We start from the raw sequence: 21,076 nt of genomic DNA, 5'->3' as shown, positions 1-21,076 counted from the left end.
AAGCACAGCATTATGGGTAAATTTTCAGGAATGTTCTAAGTCAATGACTTCACTGGCAATACTACATTCCTTTGCACATTGGGCAACCTTTAGCAAGAACTGCCATTTAACTTCATAGCCAGAAAATACATGTTTTCATAGCTCTAAAGTCATTTCTTCTGTTTGTTGCCTGGTAAAAGGTCATGAATATGAAATGGCTAAATCCTAAATATGCACAGGAATGCACAAGTTATTTTTATCAAATAAGCCAACCCAATCATTCACTGCATGGTCCTGCAAACATATTTCTCAACTACAGTGCCAGCATGTTGCATAATTAGTATGTGTGCAGTGGTAAGGATTGCCACCATTGCACAGATCTGAGGTAAAAACCACATCTATTGGCCATGTGGCTTTCTAGCAGTGGAGGCATGAGAAGCTCAGCTTGAAAATAATTTAAAGGAGCATGAAGTTAGTGGTGAGCATGTGATATCTCTTTCATAGGCAGGTAGGACAAGGAGGAGGCTTGTGGAAGTCAGTTTTTGCTCACTACAGGAAAATAGCAAAAACATCCACTTAGAGAAGGTATGTGTGGGCTTGTGCTTTTGGATGTCTCAGTCTTTCATTGAATGGTTTCATGGACTCAGGGAGTTTTGATAACAAAGTATTTCACGACAGGAGTAATTTCAGTAAAGACATCTATTTCACAGGCCGAGAAGGACAGCAAACAAAGAGGACAGGAACCTACAATCTCCTCCATGAACATACTCCCAGTGACCTAAAGACCTCCCATTAGAGCCACCTTTCTTCCCAGCACAGTATTTTTAATTATTGTTTGAAAATTTTACACTTTGTATTTTGATCTTGTCCCCTCCTCCACCTCCTGTTGGTACCCTTCCAATGTTCTCCTCCCAATTCCATATCCTCTTTTTTCTTAAGTGACCTAGTCTAATTAGTACTGCCCCTGTAGGCATGGGTGTGGTCGGCCCTACCTATGAAAGATTGTGCTACTTTCACAATTACCACACCAGAAAAAAGAACCTTTAACACACAAGCCTGTGAGAATTTAGGAAGGAATAAATCTGCACTGTGTGTGGGTTTGTGTGCACTCATTCTCATGTATATATGATCTGTGCATGTTGGTACTCCTAGTGGTCAGAAGAGGGTAGTAGGTCCCTTGGAACCAGGGTGAAGCACTATGTAGATGCTTCTGATGGAACCTGGATCCTCTGTAAAAGGAGCAAATGCTCTTAACCAGTGAACCATTGAAACTCTCTTTGTTTAGTGTCAAATTCAAACTGCAGAGCACAGAGTTTGAGTAATAATAAAGCTGTGAACACTGACCATGGCTAAGTAGCTTACTTGAGTTTTGCATATGGATTAAGTCTCCACATATTTTTTGGCCTGTATTATCCTAGGGCTTCTTGAAGGCAGAATCCAGGTCTTGCTCATAGCTACATTATCAATATCTAATTCACAGTAGATGATCAATGAGAACCAGTGGAGGTATTAGGCATTAATTTATATCAAGCAGAAAGTATGATTTTTTTCATGTCAGAAAAGTTCTGTTTTCAGACTGTTAATGAAATCCTGTAGTCCTCTTCTACCAACTGTACAAGGTTTATCCATGTCTCTGTGTCCCCAGTCGAAGAAGGGAAAGCCATGTTGTCCTCATTTGAGCATCCTATTTACAGTACGTCCTTTTTTAAGGGTTCCTGCAAGCCTTCCATGTGCCTGAAATCTTTTAGGCAACTTTCTCTTTCTCTTCCCTTAGTTTACCTTTGTTAACATAGAAGAAAAAATTCCTAGGGATTTTAGGAATGATGAAACTTTTCAACTGTCTTAAAACTTTGTAAAGTCCACTTTCTAACAGCAATATTTTGTGCTCATTAAAACTTGGAGAGAGCTAGAATGAATAGTCAATGTCCCATGCAATTAAGTAACAAATCTGCCCAAATTAGTCATCAGCTTGAGTGACAAGCCATTTCAAAGGTTTCTCTTTTCAAGTATGTAGAGGAAAACAAAATCAAAATTAGCAGAACAACTTCAATGTTCAAGAGGACTTTCTCTTTAAAGGCATCTTCTATAAAGTTTGTGTCTGTCTCACGCAAGATTAAAGGGGCTTTCTGCTCACTTGGAAGAACTGGGTCTTCATGGCCTTGTGGATTTACTAATCAGCTCCAGAGAGCTTCTAAGTATGGCAAAGCAGAAATGTTTGTTCCAATTTTGTATTCAGTGGCATGGAATGCAAAACAAATAAGCACAATGCCAAATGGTGACACCTTTGCAGAAGGGATGAAAAGAAGCAGCTGAAACAGCTTCGCCAATTCCCAGATAAGTGCTTGTAGCTGTGCTTCTGCAAACATTGCTCCCACAATATCTGACTCTTAAAAACTATCATATCTTCAAATAACACCATTAAAGACTGAGATGTGAGAAACACAGATCAGAGAAGACAGCTTTCCAGCCCAATGCATATTCTCATAAGAAGATATCTTATTTGAGAATAAATATTAAATTACTTCTAGTTCATTCTACTAGGCTGCATTATGGACAGATTTTGATGAAAATCCTTATTACCCAAATATGCTTGTATCATTTGTTTGGATTAGGAATACATTTCTAAGTATTAGAAATAAATCAGGAACATTTTCTGAAAGGCCATTAGCTTTTCTCCGGCAGCCCAAAGCTGCAGAGTTAACACTCAGTGTTGTGGACACAATTTTGGCTTTAAATATTATCTCTTCTCAGTGGGAAAAAGAGGTAACTATTATTTGGATAAAGAAGAAACATCCTTTTCCCCTCGGCTTAGGTGCTTCTGAAGAGAGCTACTATTTAAACCTACAACTAGTTCCAGAGTAAGATGAGAAGATTTGTGTTGTTCTCCAGCTAGGTAGAGGGACAGTAGAGAGACCCAAGGTGAACAGGACTTTCTTTAAGTACATCAAAAAAATCAGGAATAAAAACTACATCATTAAATGGACTAAATGAACTTAGAAATCTTCATTCTCTTAGCACTATAAGCCATCACTGAAAGACTATGTGTAATCCTATTAGCCTATATTTTAATCAATTGATGTAGTTACTATGGAAAAAGGAGAATATGGCCACTGTTTATCCTAGAGTAGGCATAAATCTGGGCTCTAGACATACAATTCAGGACTTTATTTCATCACTAAACTCCTAACATTTTGAAAGGCTATGAATAGTGGGGATATGGGTCATGACCCCTTCATGACTACATCCTTTTAGAAATTACACAGTAGATGATAAGTAAGAAATGGCACCACAAGACAAGAAAGCAGAATTAAAGTCAGTACAGTTCTGAATTCTGTCATTTGTTCTTTAAAATCCAAGAGAACAGGGTGACATATGAAATGAAGACTTCTATTTTCAGTACTGGAATTGAAGCCAAAACATCTGACTGGCTTGTCGTTCCTAACCAAATTAAGGTTTGATTTTTAAGATCTGTTTTATTCTGACAACAGACATACAACCTGTAGGGCTAGAGAATTTAGATACAGAGGAAAAGCCAGGCACACATGGATCTCCCTGGAATGGATAAAAAGAATAGATTTTATGGGTGGACTGGGGAAGGTTGAGGACAGGAACGAGAGGATCAGGTGGTAAGGGTGAGGAAAAGTAGAGTTGAGGGATAGAATGTGGGAAGAGACATATGGAACTAAGGAGAGATGATGTGGAAACCTAGTATAGTGGAAACACCCTAAAATATATCATTGCAATCTTAATAAGGTCTCTAATAGCTCCACATACAGAATACCACCTGGCCATCTCCTATCACCAAACAAGGCATCTAATACAGGGACTAGGTTTTATTCAATTGATTTGTTAACCTAGGTTGTCTCATGGATATACCCCAAAATCTCAAGCTGTTGCCAAGACAATAGATTTCTTCTGAAAACTGACAGCAGGGTCCCATTGCCAACCACAACACCTACACAATTCGTTAAACATGGAAAAGTTGAGCTTGTGCCTACATGGAGCCTTCACTGGGCTACCAAAAGAGAAAAGTAAATACCAACCCAACCACCAAACCTTTGACCTACAATCTGTCCTGCAAGCAAGGTATGCTAAGGCAATGATAAAATAAAGATTGTGGAAATAACATACCAATACCTAATTTGACTTAAGGTCCATTCCACAAGATGGAACTCCACACTTAATACTACTTAGGTGACTAAGAACCAAAGATGAGATAACCCAGAGACCTAGGGTAAATCCAAAAACTACTGATCTAAAAATAGGAGAAAAACATCAAGAAAAAGCATCAATAAAAGTGGTATTCTGTTGTACTCATAGATCAGTGCCTTATTCAGTTTTATCATCAAAGAAGCTTCATCTTGCAGCAGATGAGAACAGAGACCCATAGCCAGACAACATGCAGAGAGAGAATCCTTTAAACACAAAGCTTTAAATGGAATGTCTCCATCAAATGCCTTCCTTCTGAGCTTGGGGAAACCCACTGAAGAGGAGGCAGCAAGATGGAAAGAACCAGAGGGGATGGAGGACACTAGGAGAACAAAGCCCTCCGAATCAACTCAACAAGGCTCATGAGAACTCGCAGAGACTGAAACAGCAAGCACAATGACTAAATGGATCTGTACCAGGTCCTCTGTATATGTACTATAACTTTCAGCTTAGTAATTCTAATGGGACTCCTTAAGTATGTGAAGAAGTCAGTCTCTGATTCTTGTGCCTGCTCATGAGGCTCTCTTCCTTCTGTTTTGTTGCTTTATCTGGTCTTGTTGTAATGATTTTGTTTTATTTTGCTATATTTCATTTTGTCAAAAAATAAGTGGAAAGCTAAAAACCTATTTATTTTATTCTACTGTGTGTGTGTGTGTGCAGGTGCACATGCATGTATATACATGTGAGTAATCCAGAAGAGGCCATTGGATCACCTGAAGCTTGAAATTTGTTGTACTACACACTAGATTCTGCTCCTACACCAGAGCAGCAACCACTGTCAATGATTGAGCCATCTCTGCCCAGCTTTCCGGCTCTTAAATATTAACAGTTTTTGCCTGCTGACTCTAGCAGCCCTCACTGCAAACCAGCTAAATGAAGCAGCTTGTGCTGTCTGCTTTCCCTTTGTCCTTTTTTCCCCCTAGTCCCTTACCTTTGACCCTTCTGCTCTCATCTGTTTGCATTCAGATCTCTACCTCAGGATCTGCTACTCTATGAAGTCAAATTAAAATACTCTGCAGCAATCCTGTGCTGATTCCTTTAACTCTACATCCATTCCAGCAGAAGTGTGCTGCATATGGAGGCTTTCTTCATTACACGCACCCTTTAGATTTCCCTACAGAAGACTGCACACAAAAGACCCCAGAAGCTGCTCATGTGTGACCATGCAGCTGGAGTATGGATATGGACACCACTATATGACTTAGATGCACAGAGGCTGAAGTCCAGAGTCTGTGACCTCTTGACACTGTTGTAGTTAACAAAAATAGAGCAAGTCAGAGATCAAATACAGTGTGTGTCAGGGAGAAATCAACAGTCACTGGCTATTTTTGTCTTCTTCCTTCACCACTTCTAGTCCAAGGGCAGAACAAGATCTAAATGAGCCAGAGTATCTGGTGGCACTTTCTAAATAGAAATATCTCTCTGATTCAGTAAGGAAAATAAAAGGAAGAGGAGTAGCTGCAGTGGTCAGCACAGGCTGCTCTTCCCAAGAGAACAGTCCTATACAGGGACATGAGGAACAAGTCCTGCTAAAACTCAAATGAAATTCTTCCAGCCATCCTCCAGTTTCTCAGCAGAAGACACCAAGGGTCCTTTCTCTGTCTTTTTCCAAAAGGACACCTGTCCAGGCCCCAAGTTAAAATCTTGGAATCCCTAGGTGTGTGCCTGGATAAATACACATGTATTCCTTCTTGAGACATTTTGATACACAAAGTGGAAATGAGGACCACACAATTGGAACATAAAAATAATAACCTCGTGTGATTCAATGAAACATGATTCCTTTGCCCCAAAATCAGAGAATTCTTAGAAAAATTCAAGGTGCCCCCAAATCTTTCAAACCACACAGGCATGGTTGGCTTGTATTTTTGACTATCATTGCACAGAATGATCACATGTTTGAGTAGCAAGTGGGTCCTGATGGTGTTCACTAACATGCAGGTGGACCTGCATGTTGTAGATGCTGACTTGGGGCAGAAACCTTTTCTGTGTATTTATCTCATGAACTCTGCTGACGGCACCTGAGGAACTCACGCTCCATTTGCAATCACTTCTCAGAGCATGGGGTCTAAACTTCAGTGTCACCTGCGCAGCACTGGCACTTCTCAGTGGTGACACATCCATCAGTAACATAAAACAAAGGCATGAACAACAATGATGCCATCTACTATGTTCATTGCCAGAGCCCGGCTTATCATTTTAGGGTAAGCCAGAATTTTAGGGTAAGGTTGATCTTGGCAATCACCTAAGGTTTGAGAGAAAAGCTCATGTGTTTAAGTATGTATGCACAAATAAAAAGAATCATATGCACATATACACACATGTATATGCTAGCATGTATGCAAATATCTCACATATGCAAACAAAAAGAGAGCAATTTGATGGAGCCATAACCGGAAGGCCAGTTGTATCCTGATCCTTTATATTCCAGTTTGCTTCTTTCTGATTTATAAAGTTTGAAAAGATAAAAATAACTCACTAACAATGCTTAAGTAAGAGAAAAAGGCTTGAATCATTGTTCTGTCAGTTTGTCCCATGATCTTCTCTGTGCCCAGTCAAATTAATATTGTCTCCCTGGTCTACGTAGTAAAATCTCTGAAGTAGACTTGCACACGTCACACTGATTTGGCTCAGGCATTGATATTAACAGCAGAAAACATGATAATAACTGTGCCTGGGCAGCAGCAACACTGACTGGGTTGAGTTGCAAAGGTTCTCAACCTGTGGGTTTGGCCCCATTTGAGAGACACATATCCAAGATCCCACATATTCGATATTTACATTGTGATTCATAACAATAACAAAATTACAGTTATGAAGGAGCATCAATATAATTTTGTAGTTGGGGGTCACAACAATATGAGGAACTGTAGTAAAGGGTCAGCGTATTAGGAAGAATAAGAACCACTGGAATAGAGGCTTCATATGGAAGCAAGTGTATAGTAATAGAGAAACAGTGATAGAAATTACATAAATACTAAACATATTCTGAAATGACATTTTACTTCATTTCTTGATGCTTCCCACGTACACACACGCACACACACCTACACCCACACAACAGCACCCATGCTCTTGACCTCAAGCCATGGAAACCTTCCCTTGTCCCCACGTAAATGATATTTTGCCTGTCGTTTTTATGTTTTACTGGCTGGTGGATTCCATGTAATAATTGCCAGTTTTCTGTTACTGCTGGTTCCCCTGCTGCAAACGAGCTAATCTGTTCAGAGGAAGATAATTGCAGAGCAGTTGAGATAAAAAGGAAAGGCCTGCATCTCACCGCTGTTGTGAGCCTCCAGCTGCGAGGCAGAGTTCACAGCCACCTTGCATAGCGAACAGTAAAGCAGCCTCTTTGCCTTCTCTTCCTCAGTCTCTGCGGAGGGACTTGAGCTGTTGCCAGTGGCTGCCACCGCTGTGGGGCTTTTCTCCGGTTTAGAGATCTCGGTTGTTACAGTGTTGTTCTTGCGCGTTTCCACATTTGTCGTTGATATCACTGTTGTCTCTGTGGTACTGTCTGTATTCGAGACAGAACAGGAGAAAGAGTTAGGAAATCATGGCAGCATCTCTCCCTACTCCGAAACACATCACTAATGTACGAATCTACTAAAAATGATAACAGTATGTAGCCAGAATGGTTTGACATCCTGACATCCATCACAAATGATCACAATTAATTTCACACATTAATATATGTTAGATGATGCCTCAAAACATACACAAGTACAGTTAGAAACTAACCTTTTGCCCCAGAATAGGCATAACACAAATTTCGCTGAACACACTGCCTCCCTAGAGGAACTGTGATAGTAAGTATCCTTTATATACACGTTTCAATGCCAATAGTTTTTAAGATAAAGATACAGAACGAATGCTCTTCACTGCTTTCCTTTTTCTTAGTTCCTGTCTTCCTATCTTCCTAATACATGCATTTTTTTTATTTCAATAGTAGTATTGATCCTTTGGTACACACTCAGGAAAAAGTTTACAGGATGTTAGTGTCACAATTGTTGTGTTCAGTTCAGCAACTCATTGAAATCATGGCTGTATTCATAAAGAATTCTAGCTCAGTACCCGGTACCAAAATCACTGATATAAAAAGTAAGTGAAATTCTAGTCTGAATATTTATTAAAGGCTTGCTCTGTTTCAGCATGTGTGCAGGAAATTCATGTCAGGTGTAGTCAATCAAAGACACTACTCTCAAGGCATCCCAGGCTTGTCATACCATGTTAGTATTTCAAGAAGTTGACGACCATGAAAGTCTTGATGTTTTGTGACCCAACAACCCTCTCATTCCAAGTTCTGATACTAAATCTCGAGAGATCAACCTTCGAAGTGAAACCACCTCACCCTAACTTCCCTCAGAGACACACTAAATTCCCTGAATGTATGCCAATCAGCATATCAGTAATGTTCATCATACCCAATGATTGTTTACAAATAAAATCTGTTCTTGGGTACTACCTAAGCTCATATTTCTTCTGCCTCTCAGCTGATGCTTAGCCTCCCTAATACTCTCAGCCTACCTCTCCAGCTGCTTTAAGTTTGCTCTTCCACAAGTCATCATAGACTTCCATGGTCACTGTTTCATGCCATAATGAAAAGTCTGAAGATAAATTCATTTGCCAGTGGGTATAAGGGACAGTGATCTCTTTGTAATGGTGTATGGTATGGGTAAATATATATGATGTGTGTGCATGTGTGTGTGTGTGATGTGAACATGCATATACACCAGGATGACAGGTGTTGTTCCTTAGGTACCAACACCCTTGTTTTTGGAGACAGGTTTTCACTACTTTGAAGCTTCTCCAGTAAATAAGGCCGGTTGGACAAGGAACCCCAGTGACCTGCTCATCTCTGCTTCTACACCAATGCAACTACAAATATGTGGCACCATTCTCAGCTATTTTATGTACGTTCTGGGGGTCAAACTCAGGTCCTCATGCTTGCACCGCAGGCACCTGACAGACTGGGCTGGACGTCAGCCCTCTGTAGCTCATATTGTGATGTATTTACTTAGGTGTAGGACTATGGACTGAGGCTGTTTGTCAGTTACAAGATGAAACATGGGCTTTTCTTAGGGCTGTTCTATAAAAAGATGCATCTGGATCTAGTTTCCTTCAACTGATATTCACACCCTCTAGTCAGTTATTTAGCAATAAGTCTCTTCCAGTGGAAGGGAACTATTCCCCAATTAGTTATATATTTTTAAAGGGTCATCTGTGAATTAGTACCTCATGGGCAAAGAAAAACAAAATCATTCTAACTTTTGCTTCTGAATACAGGTAGGCATTCTTTCTTTCTTCTTCTAATTTGTATTTATGTGTATACATGTGTGTGTGTGTGTATTTATGTGTGTGTTTTGTGTGTGCCCCACATGTATGCATACACCTGTGGAGGCCAGACTAGAGGATTGGATTCCCTGGAGCTGGAATTGCAAGTGGTTCTGAACTTTCAGACCTGAATGAGGGGAACTAAGTTTAATTTCTCTGCCTGTGCAGTAATTGCCCTGACCCATGGAACATCTCTCCAGTCCCAAGATGTCCATCTTCTGATTAGCTTTCACTAGACCAATAAATTCCCACTATTGTAAACCAGATAATAGCTCCAAAATGTCTCAAAGAGTCTAGAAGTAGCAAAAAAACCAGTAGCTTTCAGATAGGTCTATAACTGTTCAGTTTACCAACAAACAAAAACGATTTAAAACACTTGTCTCTAAAATTATCACCAGCATCGAGTTTATCAAGGGTTTATATTATAAAATGAATTTTATGTACTTCTCAAATCATTTCATTTTGCTTTTTCTTGAGCTACAGACATCAGAAATCTCCAGAATTTAAGGAAATGATACAGGGCCTCATAGTAGGACAGAGGGAAGCAGGGTAAAATACTTCATGAAATGCGTAAATTGGAAATTTACTAAAAGAGGGGACATTAATGGCAATCTTTGCCATGACTGTGATTGTCCATGGTAAGATCACAAGCAGTTCTGAGCTACAATCACTGAATTTGCTTTGCATTCAGCTCTATGGGGAGTGAGGATTGTAACTACCATACTTTCAACCCACTGTGTCAGTACAGTGAAGTCAGAATGCATTGGTGTAGACAGGTATTTCAGGGAATGACCATGGGAAAGATTTCCCTGGTAATATCCTCCTTCTAAGAGCACTTCCTATGGACCAGTATATTTCTTTTTATATTTTGATCTAAAAAGGGTACATAACACAGACCGTATTAATCCTAAAAACAATGTTCTTATTTACAGTCAGATTTGTAATTTAAAAAATGCAAGTCATGGCTCTTCCAATCCCCCCCCCCCCCAATAACTGTACTAGTCTGTTCTCCTGAATCTAGAGGGCAGTGCTCATTTATCCCTGCTGTGGAATAATGTTCTTAATGTTCTTGTACCTTGTAAAGATTTGCCACTCATATTGGTTTACTAAAATGCTAATTGGCCAATAGCCAGGCAGGAAGTATAGGCAGGGCAACCAGAGTAGGAGAATTCTGGGAAGAGGAAGGGTTCAGTCTGCAGTTACCACCTAGACACAGAGAAAGCAAGATGAACATGCTGCACTAAGAAAAGGTATCAAGCCACGTGGTTAAACATACATAAGACTTATGGGTTAATTTAAGTCATAAGAGCTAGTCAGTAATAAACCTGAGGTAATCGCCCAAACAGTTTATTATTAATATAAGTCTCTGTGTGTTTCTTTGGAACTGACTGGTTACAGGACCAGGTGGGATGGAAACCTCCAACTACATATTCCAAAAACACTGTAAGGTGACAAGTGCCAGGCTCTGTGCTTAGGACTTAGTAAAGCCTTTACACCTGATGGAGACTCCTCACTTGAAACAGTATCTGGGAATTCATCACTAAATGCTTAACTTCCAACTATTTTGATTACATAGTTGAGAATGTGTTTGTTGTTTTTTAAGCTTACAAAAATTGATAAAGACACAAAACTATATTTTTATAATTTTAAATTTAATGTGTAGATCTTGGGTTCATAAGGGAAGACTCCTATTTATTTATAAAAAGACACTTGTTTTCTCTTGTTTTTCTTTTTCTCCAGTAAAGGGACATTTACTCAAATCAATAAATTAACCTAAAATTATACTGCATTAAGAGAAAATTGACTAGTCTATATTTGGTAATAAGATCAGCATAAAAGTTTTTTTTTTACAACATGATACATTAAATCACCAATTACACATAATTCTTATTTACCCATTAAAAGAATGTTCAGGTCTGGTGATAGCTCAGTGAGTAAAGGCATGTCTCACCAAGACTTAGAACCCATGTTAAATCTCTGTGTCCCATACAATTTAAGGACAGAACTACATCTCTCTGGTTGTCCTCTGACCTATATATGTGTGTCATGACATCACACAGACAGGAAAAAAGACAGGCAGACAAATGGGCAGAATGACAGGGACACACAAACACACACACACACACACACACACACACACACACAAATGTAATAGAACGGAGAGAACATTATTCAAGGCAGAATAGTTCCCCAGCACACCAAGTGGCGAGATCCCCCCGAGGTCCTTTATCCTTGAAATCCACAGTCCCCATTGAGTCTCAGAAAATAAGCTAAAAGTCCGAGGCACCCCATTTACTTCCTAATCAGTGATCTTCTATACTATCAAGGTTGTAATGGCAAAGGATGTCTTAGAAATTGTATCAGTGCAGTATGTTCAAGGAGACACGATGACTGAGTGACAAGATACAGTAGTGATTCAAACCAAACAACCTCTCTCCCACACCCAGTGCTCCATAAGTCAGAATGAGACAGAAGCTTTAGGAAATTGCTCATCAATGTGAGTTCATTAGTTTTAAGGAACAAATCACAGCAGCACTGTGAAATACTGATAAGGGGAATTTGGTAAGGAGCCTGGAGGGTTGGTGCTATTTTCTAACATCTATTTCTAAATCTAAATTTAAAATTCAAGTCTATTAAATGCAAGGAAGAGGACTTGCCAACAAAAGTGCAGTACAATCAGAGGCACATCCAGAGCTATAGAACCCAGTTCTCAGTTTGGAGACAAGTTAACTTCAGGACATTTTCTGCGGTCAAGCTGTGCTCTCAAGTGGAAACTCAGACTTGATATTTCATAGCCGACTTCTAAATTTGAGCCTGTCATTGTACTCTGGAATGACTCATGTCTTTAAACTCCATTTCATCAACATTTCATATTAAGCAGTTAACTTCAGCATTAAGACACTGTTGGTAGCTAGGTCATTAAATATAGGTCATGCGCTTAGTGGTGGAAGGGACACACTCAAAACTTCAAACACTAAACTCTCACAAACCTAGCTTGTCACCTGCTCTGTTCATTTCTGTGCTGTTATTTTGCACAACCCAGGCACTTGATAAATACTTATGGAAAGAAGTGAAGGAAAGAACATGATTGAGCACGGTGACGCACTTTTCAATGCATTTGTAGGGACTAACTAATCCAAATCATAAAAGCCTAAAAGATGCATATCATTCTTGTACCCAGCTTCTCAAAGAAATTGGGGCCTTGAAAACTGTTGGAAATTCCAATTCACAGATCAGTAGCAGGTAGCACATTGGTCTGAATTCAGACTGTTTCAGTGGCACTGAGCCAACATTCATTTCTTTATTGACAAAATTGTGTATTGCAAAAGATTTCGAGTGAGTCATGATTCACCTTGAAATCTAAAAGATAGTATCTCAAACCTTTGATGTGAAATGCAAGTAGCCATAGTCTAAGTTAATCCCATAGTCTAAGTTAATCTTGACTGTCTAATTGTGCTTTTATGCACTGCTCAAACCCACTCAGACAAAGAGAGAAAGAGGAAAAGTTACATCTGTCAAATCACACAGGTAAGAATCAGTTTACTGACTCTATAGCTGGGAAGCCTGCATGTGACCAAACTAGGCCCTCTGCACATAGGTGACATCTGTGTAGCCTGGACTGTTTGGGGGACCTCAATCAGTGGGACCAGGATTTATCCCAGTACATGAGATATTTTAGGGAGCTCATTCCCTAGGATGCCTTGCTTAGCTTCGATGCAGTGGGAAGAGTCTCGGTCCTGCCTCAACTGAAAGTGCCAAGTTTGTTGACTCTCCATAGGAAGCTTTACCCTCTCTGAGGAGTGGAAGACAGGATGGCTTGGGGGGTGTTGAGGAGAGGGGAACTGTGTTTGGTATGCAAAATGAATAAAACTTTTTTAAAAAAAAAATCAGAGTCAAGAAATCATGGTTTCTTTCCACCACAAAACACAGAGAATGCCGGGATAATGATTCACTCTTCCCCGTGTTCCCCAAAGGCTGTTCAGATTTCTTTGCACTGTTCAGCCAGTGTCTCTAGTAACAATATATGTGACAGGAAGCTGAAAGTAATGGGTTCGGTTCAGGCAGAAGAAAAATGGTATGAGTTTATATTGCTATGCTCTATTTCTGCCAGAGTCCCACAGCAAATATTCATTAATGCTACTGTCACTGTTTGGCTCTGCCATCCAAACAGGTTGTTGATAATTTGTGGAGTGGGCTTTAGTTGAAAATGAAAGAATCTTTGTCAGGATTCATTTGCAGTCCCGTCTTCTATAAAAAACCATCCTAAATACGGTTTTTTTTTAAAAAAAAAAATCTACAAAGCACTGTTCTCAACTTGAATTTTGTATAACAAAGCAGAGCAGACAAACTATTTGGATGTATTCCCCCAGGGACTTCAGAACTTCAGAACCAGAACCAAGTGTGGAAACATATCTGGGTCCCACCAGGTTCCTTAGAGGTACCAGGGATCAATGCTGTGACACTCAGGTCATCATTACGTTGTCCTGTGGACAGAGGAATCTGAATTGCATGTATTGTTCCTTTCTTCCTCATGAGAATTTCGTTCCCAGACTTGCCGACAGATAAATACTGAAATGCTTGAATATGCTGACAAAATGAATTACAGGTTGCAGAAAGCTCTAGGTTCATCCCGGCACTGTTTAAAAGTGGCCTCCAATGGGACACAGCTATAACCCCAATACTGGGAAAGTTCAAAATCATTCTTTTTATTTAGAAAGTGTTAAGGCTGCCTAGTTAGATATATGGGACACTATTTAAGAAATGAAAGGAACAAAGTGAGAGAGGGATGAGAGAGAAAAAGAGAATGAGAGAGAGGTGAGTGTGTGTGGGGAGAGAGAGAGAGAGAGAAATGGGGAGAGAGAGAGAGAGAGAGAGAGAGAGAGAGAGAGAGAGAGAGAGAGATATTTCATGACTAGAACAATAAACCCCACTGAAGAGCTGTTGGCAGTCTATGGCTACTGGGGAAGGAGAGTCAATATTTTGATATGAGTGTTTCCTAATAGGTTGACCATATTCCAGTAATGTGTACATGGGCAGACTAATTGGACCCAATGATTATTAAAGACAAAACAAAAAACACCCATGAATTTGAGAGGGAAATGGGGCAGGGGTATAAGAATGGAAGACTAGAAGTAGGTATGACCAAAAATATATTGTGACCATGTATGAATTTCTCAAGGAATAAATAAAAATGCACTAAACAGAATCAGGCAAGGGAGAATGAATCAAGGTTATTATGACTTTTAAGTCACCTTGTATGAGGTAGTGGGACACTGTGGCCAAATTAAAATAATAGAATAAAAGGCCTGGAGCCAGGCAGCTAATGGTGGAGCATCTGAGAAATAGAGAGTGAAGGAGATTTGAACCAGGCAGAGGGGCGAGGCTGTAGCTCTCACAAGCTTCAAAGAAACAGGTCTCATCAGAACCTGCCCAGCGTCTCTCAGGGAAGTTAAGAGAGTCCACTCATTGGTCAAGCACAGCTGAGATCTATTTTGCATCTTCACACTGGACAACTTTGAAATATCCTTGGCATTGCACAGGATCACACTAATCTGAACTGGGATTTCACCCAGTAAAAGGAGACTACACTGTCTAGGGAAATGTTCCCTTCCACACGACAGCAGCCAATAAGTCAATGGAAGAAGCTAAGTTGAAAATGAGGGAAGCAAGCCAACTGTGCAGTGTTAAGGGTATACACAGCTTTGCCTGATGTTTTGGCTAAAGTCCCAAATGTAAGTTACATGTAAATATTCTAAACCATAAATGACAATGCCTCTATTAACATAAGTGTTAAAATTCTCAGTTGGCCACAGGCTGTATGGTCTGGGCCACACACTGCTAGTGTTGGAAGGCACTCTGGTACGCAGAGCTGCTCATGGTTACTACAGTTAAGGTACAGTCGTGGGGCTTTATTGAGGCTCCTTTCAGAATACAAGGACAGATATGCTTATTAGAAACTATTACGACATTTACTTCTTTTTAATTTTTTTTCCCTTTTTAAAAACATTTTCTTGTTTTTATATCCTAATCAAAGTTTCCCCAACCTTGCTTTTCCAAGTGTCCCCCTTCTCTCCCCTACCAATCCCATCCACTCTTCCTCCTCTGCTTCTCCTCAGATACAGGCTGGCATCTCATGGATATCAGCCAAGCTGCAGTAAGACTAGGTACCCCCTACTCCACTAAGGTTAGATGATCCAATCTAGTAGGAGGAAAGGGTCCCAAAATCAAGCAACAGAGGCAGAGACAGCCTCTGCTGTCACCGCTAGGAGCCCCACACAAAGAACAAGTTGGACAACTCTAGCATATATGCAGAGGGCATAGGCCAGTCCCATGCAGGTTCCCTGGATGTTGGTTCAGACTCTGTGAGCCCCTGTAATCTAAGTTACTTGATTCTGTGAGTTTTCTTGTGGTGCTCTTGACCTCTCTGGCTTCTACAATACTTCCTCCCTCTCTTCAGCAGGTTTCCCTGAGCTCTAACTCTTGGTTGGCTGGGGGGGGGGGTCTCTGCATCTGTTTCCATCAATTGCTGGATGCAGCCTCTCTGATGACACTTGGGCTAAGCACTAATCTATGAGTACTGAAGAATATAATTAGGAATCATTTCATTGGTTGTTTATTTTCTTTGCCTGTCATGTTTGGGTCTATCCCAGGTCTCTGGGGTATCCAGGCTCTGGGCCCTGGCCTTCAGCAGGGATCTCCCTCTCAGGGTATAAGTCTCCAGCTGGGCCAGACACTGGTTGGTCAGTTCTGCAATTTCTGTGCCATCTTTACCCCAGCACATCTTGCAGACAGGACAAAATGTGGCTGAATTGGTGTCCTAGTTCTTCCTCTGGAAGCCTTGCATGGTTATAGGATGGTTCAGGCTCAGGATCTTCCATTACTAAGGCTCTTACCTGGGGTCACCCTCATCAGTTCCTGGCACTTTCCATTGCTCTGGGTTTCTATTCATCCCAGGGATGCCCCATGATGTTTGCTTTATTACAGATAATTTTTCCTCTCTCCTTTCTTTGGAATCAGAAGGAATAGTGCCTAGGGTGAAAGTCTTCGTGAACCTTCCTACCTCTCTTAATTCTCTGGCATCCTCTGGGTTGATAATAGAAAGACAAGCCATGTAGGAGGACTTCATCACATCAGAATTACAGCTTCTTAGAGTTAGTGATGACGCTTTTCTTCATATGGTTCCTGTTTCAATATACCACAGTTAGCCCTGAATCTGATAGATAAGTGATGATGTCATCAGCTATGTGACGTTAGCCTTATCTCAGCCTTTCAAAGGATGCATTTCTATCTTTGTCAAGGGCTCAACCTTGACAAACCTGAGCAACAGTATACAACAGCACACCTGTGGCCTCCTGAACTCAATTCCTACCTTTATTCATTTTCTCCAAATACTTGGAAAACACTTTCATTCTTTACTTCATTGGTTCCCACAGTATGTCACTGAAATGGGCACAGTGTTAGAAACATTCAAGAATCAAGCATAATAGTGCTTCTGAAATTCATAATTCTGGAACTTCCCTTGGCCTCATGACCAGGGGAACATTTTAGAAAGAGAGGTTTTAAATTTCACTGCCCAGTCTCTGATTCAGTATGGACAGATAGGAGCCTGAATGTTTGCATTTGTAACAAATCACCAAGAATTACTGCAGCTGTGAGAAGCATACTTCAAAACTGCCGCGGATATAACCGCCAGTCAGTTTCTGGCTCAGAATGATTGGTGTCAGCTGTGAAGTTAAATACCACTTAAACAGCAAGTCACACACTTAAGAAAAGAAAATTAAGAATCAAGTGGCTTAGTGTCTCTCTTTTCCTGTGGCTGAGGAAGTTCAGGGATATGGGACTTTTTGTGCAAAAATGGGACTCTCTGTGTGTCCCAAGAAAGCCAGAACAAGTCAAACACTCATGAAAGCCATTTCAGAAAAGTAGAAACCATACAAGCAGACAAACATAGAGCTGGAGATTATGGCTCAAGAGTTAAGAGCACTTGCTGTTCTTCTAGAGGAAAAAGTTCAGTTCTAAGACATCAAATGCAGGGTCTAATACCTCCTCTGGACTCTGTGGCTATCCCCCCAATGTATGCATGTATGCATACATATATGTGTGTGCACACATATGCAAACATCCATATATATATGTATATACATAAAAATCAAAATAAATGCTTAAAAAGAACAAGAAACAACAATAACAAATGCAGCTAGCTGTATGAATGTTTCTGCAAGTGAACATGCACACAGGCATAATGTATGCATAATGTATGCATAATGATCCCAAGCACATCATGTACATTTCTATCATGAGAGGCAGGTTTCGAAAAAATTGTTATAAGAAGATGCATTCAGATATCTGATGTAGAGCTCAATCCCAATCCATGTTACATACAACTGTAAGACCAACTTTTTTTTTTAACAGAAAAGGGGTCTCATCTCTAATTAGAGTTTGTATTTCTAAGAATTTTTTCCCTCTTAGAGGTTTCCTTATAAATCCAGTTGTTTCATCCCCTCTGAATGTAAATTAAAGCAATGTAAATTAATCATTCGTCAGGCTCAGTCTATCTGGGTAGATCCAGTCACTGTACCCGGAACTAATAAGCACCAAGATAAATGTGTGCATCTTGTCAGACAATATTCTAAAAACTATTAAGGGAAAGAAAAAGAGGAAAGACAAACAAAAATGGCATGTTACAAAGCTAATTTAAGCAACTGAATGCAGTCTTAAGGTTTTATTGCTGTGAAGAGACACCATGACCACAGCAATTCTTATAAAGGAAAACATTTAATTGGGGCTGCATTTCAGTTCAGAGGTTCAGCTCATTATTATCATGGCTGGACACATGGCATCCCTCAGGCAGACATGGTGCTGCAGAGACAGTTGAGAGCTCTACATCCAGATTGGCAGGCAGAAGAGAATGAGAACGGACCAGGCTTGAGAATCTGAAACCTCAAAACTCATTCCCAGTGACACATTTCCTCCAAGAAGGCCACATCTCCTGATAGTGTCATCCCTTATAAACCTATGGGGGCCATTTTCACTCAAGCTACCTGTCTCAGTTAGGGTTTCTATTGCTGTGAAGAGACAGTATGACCACAGCAACTCTCATAAAAGGAAAAAATTAATTAGGACTGACCAGAGGTTCAGTTCATTACCATAATGGTGGGACCATGGTGCTGGAGAAGGAGCTGCTACATGTTTTATACAGGCAACAGGATGTAGACTGTGACACTAGGAGTGGCATGAGCATCAGAGATTGCAAAGCCTAACCCCACAGTGACACACTTCCTGTAACAAGGCCACATCTCCTAATAGGCCACTCCCTTTGTCGACCATTTTCTTTCGAACTACTACATCACCACAGACAACATGAGATTAGAAAGATATCTTTTTAAGCCTCTTAGATAATATCTTTCCCTCAGTAGCACAAAAGAAAAAAATCAGTAATTTTTTTCTATAGTTTCTCATGTTTCCAAAGCTTTAAAGGTTAAAAAATATGTAAGTACTGTATATGGTAGTAAGCCTATATATTGAAAGCCTTGATTCCATATCTGGCAAGCAGTCGAGGTTTGATTTTGCAGTTAGTGGCTGAGGTAGTGATCTGCTTAGAACATATAGCAAGAGCCTTTTCCCTCTGACTGAGTGCTCTAGTATTGTAGGAGGGGCTGCTTGTTCATCTCAGCCACCCCAGAATAATCACACAGAAACTGTATTAATTAAATCACTGCTTGGCCCATTAGCTCTAGCTTCTTATTGCCTAAATCTTACATCTTAGTTTAACCCATTTCTATTCATCTGTATATTGCCACATGGCAGTGGTTTACTGGCTAAGTTTCTGCAGCATTTCTTACTCTGGCAGCAGATCTTTAGCGTCTCCCTGACTCTGCTTTCTTCCTCCCAGAATTCAGTTCTGTCTTCCCCACCTACCTAAGTTCTGCCCTATCAACAGGCCAGGACAATTTCTTTATTCATTAACCAATGAAAGCTGCACATGGACAAAAGGACCTCCCACACCACTCTAGGGAAGATCCTGAAACTGTGCTATAATTCTTAACAGATATATAGCTACAATAGAAGTTAAGGACAAAAGATCCTTTCTAATTTCTTAAGAAGCATGGGATAAAACCGGACTTGCTGAACATAGCGGATAATGAGGACTACTGAAAACTCAAGAACAATGGCAATGGGTTTTTGATCCTACTGCACATACTGGCTTTGGGGGAGCCTAGGCAGTTTGGATGCTCAACTTACTAAACCTGGATGGAGGTGGGCGGTCCTTGGACTTCCCACAGGTCAGGGAACCCCGATTACTCTTCAAGCTGATGAGGGAGAGGGACTTGAGGGGGGGAGGGGGAGGAAAATGGGAGGCGGTGGCGGGGAGGAGGCAGAAATCCTTAATAAATAAATAAATTAAAAAAAAAGAATTATAGCACAGGGTACCATGAAGTTGGAAATATTTGCTGATTGAAATGGAACAAAAAATGAATGAGCTCTTGCCTATTTATATTTCTGATATATAGAGGATATATGGAGAAGTTAGAAGGTCGTCATGTCAAGTTACCGAGAAAATCATTGGTCTAGGATTCTATTGGGCAGAACATAACAGTGAAGAAAATAACAAGTTCTCATAATCGACGAGAGCCTGATGAAATACTTAGTACGGATATAATTTAGAACATTATCCCATCTGGTTATAGGCATTTTAGTACCTGTAGAGATTGCTCACATTTTCCACTATAGTGCTAGAGAATTTCATGGATTAACTAGAAAGAACCTTTTTTAATTATCAGAAAGAAGCCACAATGTAACCAAGGAGTTTACACCACAGTCTATTATGCAGACATACAGAGTAAAGGTCTCTTTAATTTCAGGCTACTAGGAAAAGGATTTCCAGGGAGGTAATTCCATTAGAGAAATGATAGAATACTTATAAAGAGGAGGAAGAAACAAGATAAGGAAAGGCCTTCACAAAGATGAGGCGAATACTCATTTTTATAGAAACCTTATCTACAATTGCATATGGTCTTTTCAACTGAAAACTAAAACTAGCAATTTATTATTACTTTTCGCCTTGAGAGATGAGGGAGAAAGAAGTCACCATACAACTACCTGACAGAATTTCTGCCTTCAAAGTTGTTGCCTCTTTACAATGTTAGCCATGACAATTTTTAAAGATCAGAACACCCATAAAATAATAGAGAAAATATGCAAGTTAAAATACAACAGGAGAAAGCTCAATCTACTATTTCTCAGAAGAATGGAAGCAGAAAGGTTCCTAGAACTTCCTGAAAAATCATGGAACAGTGGCATGGAGCCCATATTCCCAAAAAGGATGAAGGAAAATTTTCTACAGAAACCATATAGGCAAAATTTCATGAAATTCCAGGTATAGTATTACATTTCCTATTATCCTCATTAACTATAATGCAGTTATTGAACTTCCAAACTATAAAATTCTTTTTTATAATTTCTCAAAATAGTCATTATATCTCCAGTTCAGCAAGAAACATCATTAAACAAAACCAAATGATTACTCTTTAATTTTTTCCCAAATTGTGAAACTGTT

The 21,076-nt window shown here is 39.9% G+C and overlaps 1 protein-coding gene across 4 annotated transcripts in view; it reads right to left on the bottom strand.

The window, feature by feature from the left end:
* The window catches only part of Znf385d (zinc finger protein 385D), an 888,814-nt gene that overhangs the window by 17,554 nt on the left and 850,184 nt on the right, over positions 1–21,076 (bottom strand). For all 4 annotated transcript variants that reach the window (XM_026779790.1, XM_013346872.2, XM_005348567.3 and 1 more), the window contains one exon: positions 7,469–7,702. In XM_026779790.1, the coding sequence (XP_026635591.1) occupies positions 7,469–7,702 (234 nt within the window). The remainder of the gene's footprint in view (positions 1–7,468; positions 7,703–21,076) is intronic.

This window comes from Microtus ochrogaster, chromosome 6 (genome assembly GCF_000317375.1).
Source record: "Microtus ochrogaster isolate Prairie Vole_2 chromosome 6, MicOch1.0, whole genome shotgun sequence".
Lineage (NCBI taxonomy): Eukaryota > Metazoa > Chordata > Mammalia > Rodentia > Cricetidae > Microtus > Microtus ochrogaster.
The sequence above is the reverse complement of the archived record's forward strand: the minus strand, read 5'-3'. Positions and strand labels throughout refer to the sequence as shown.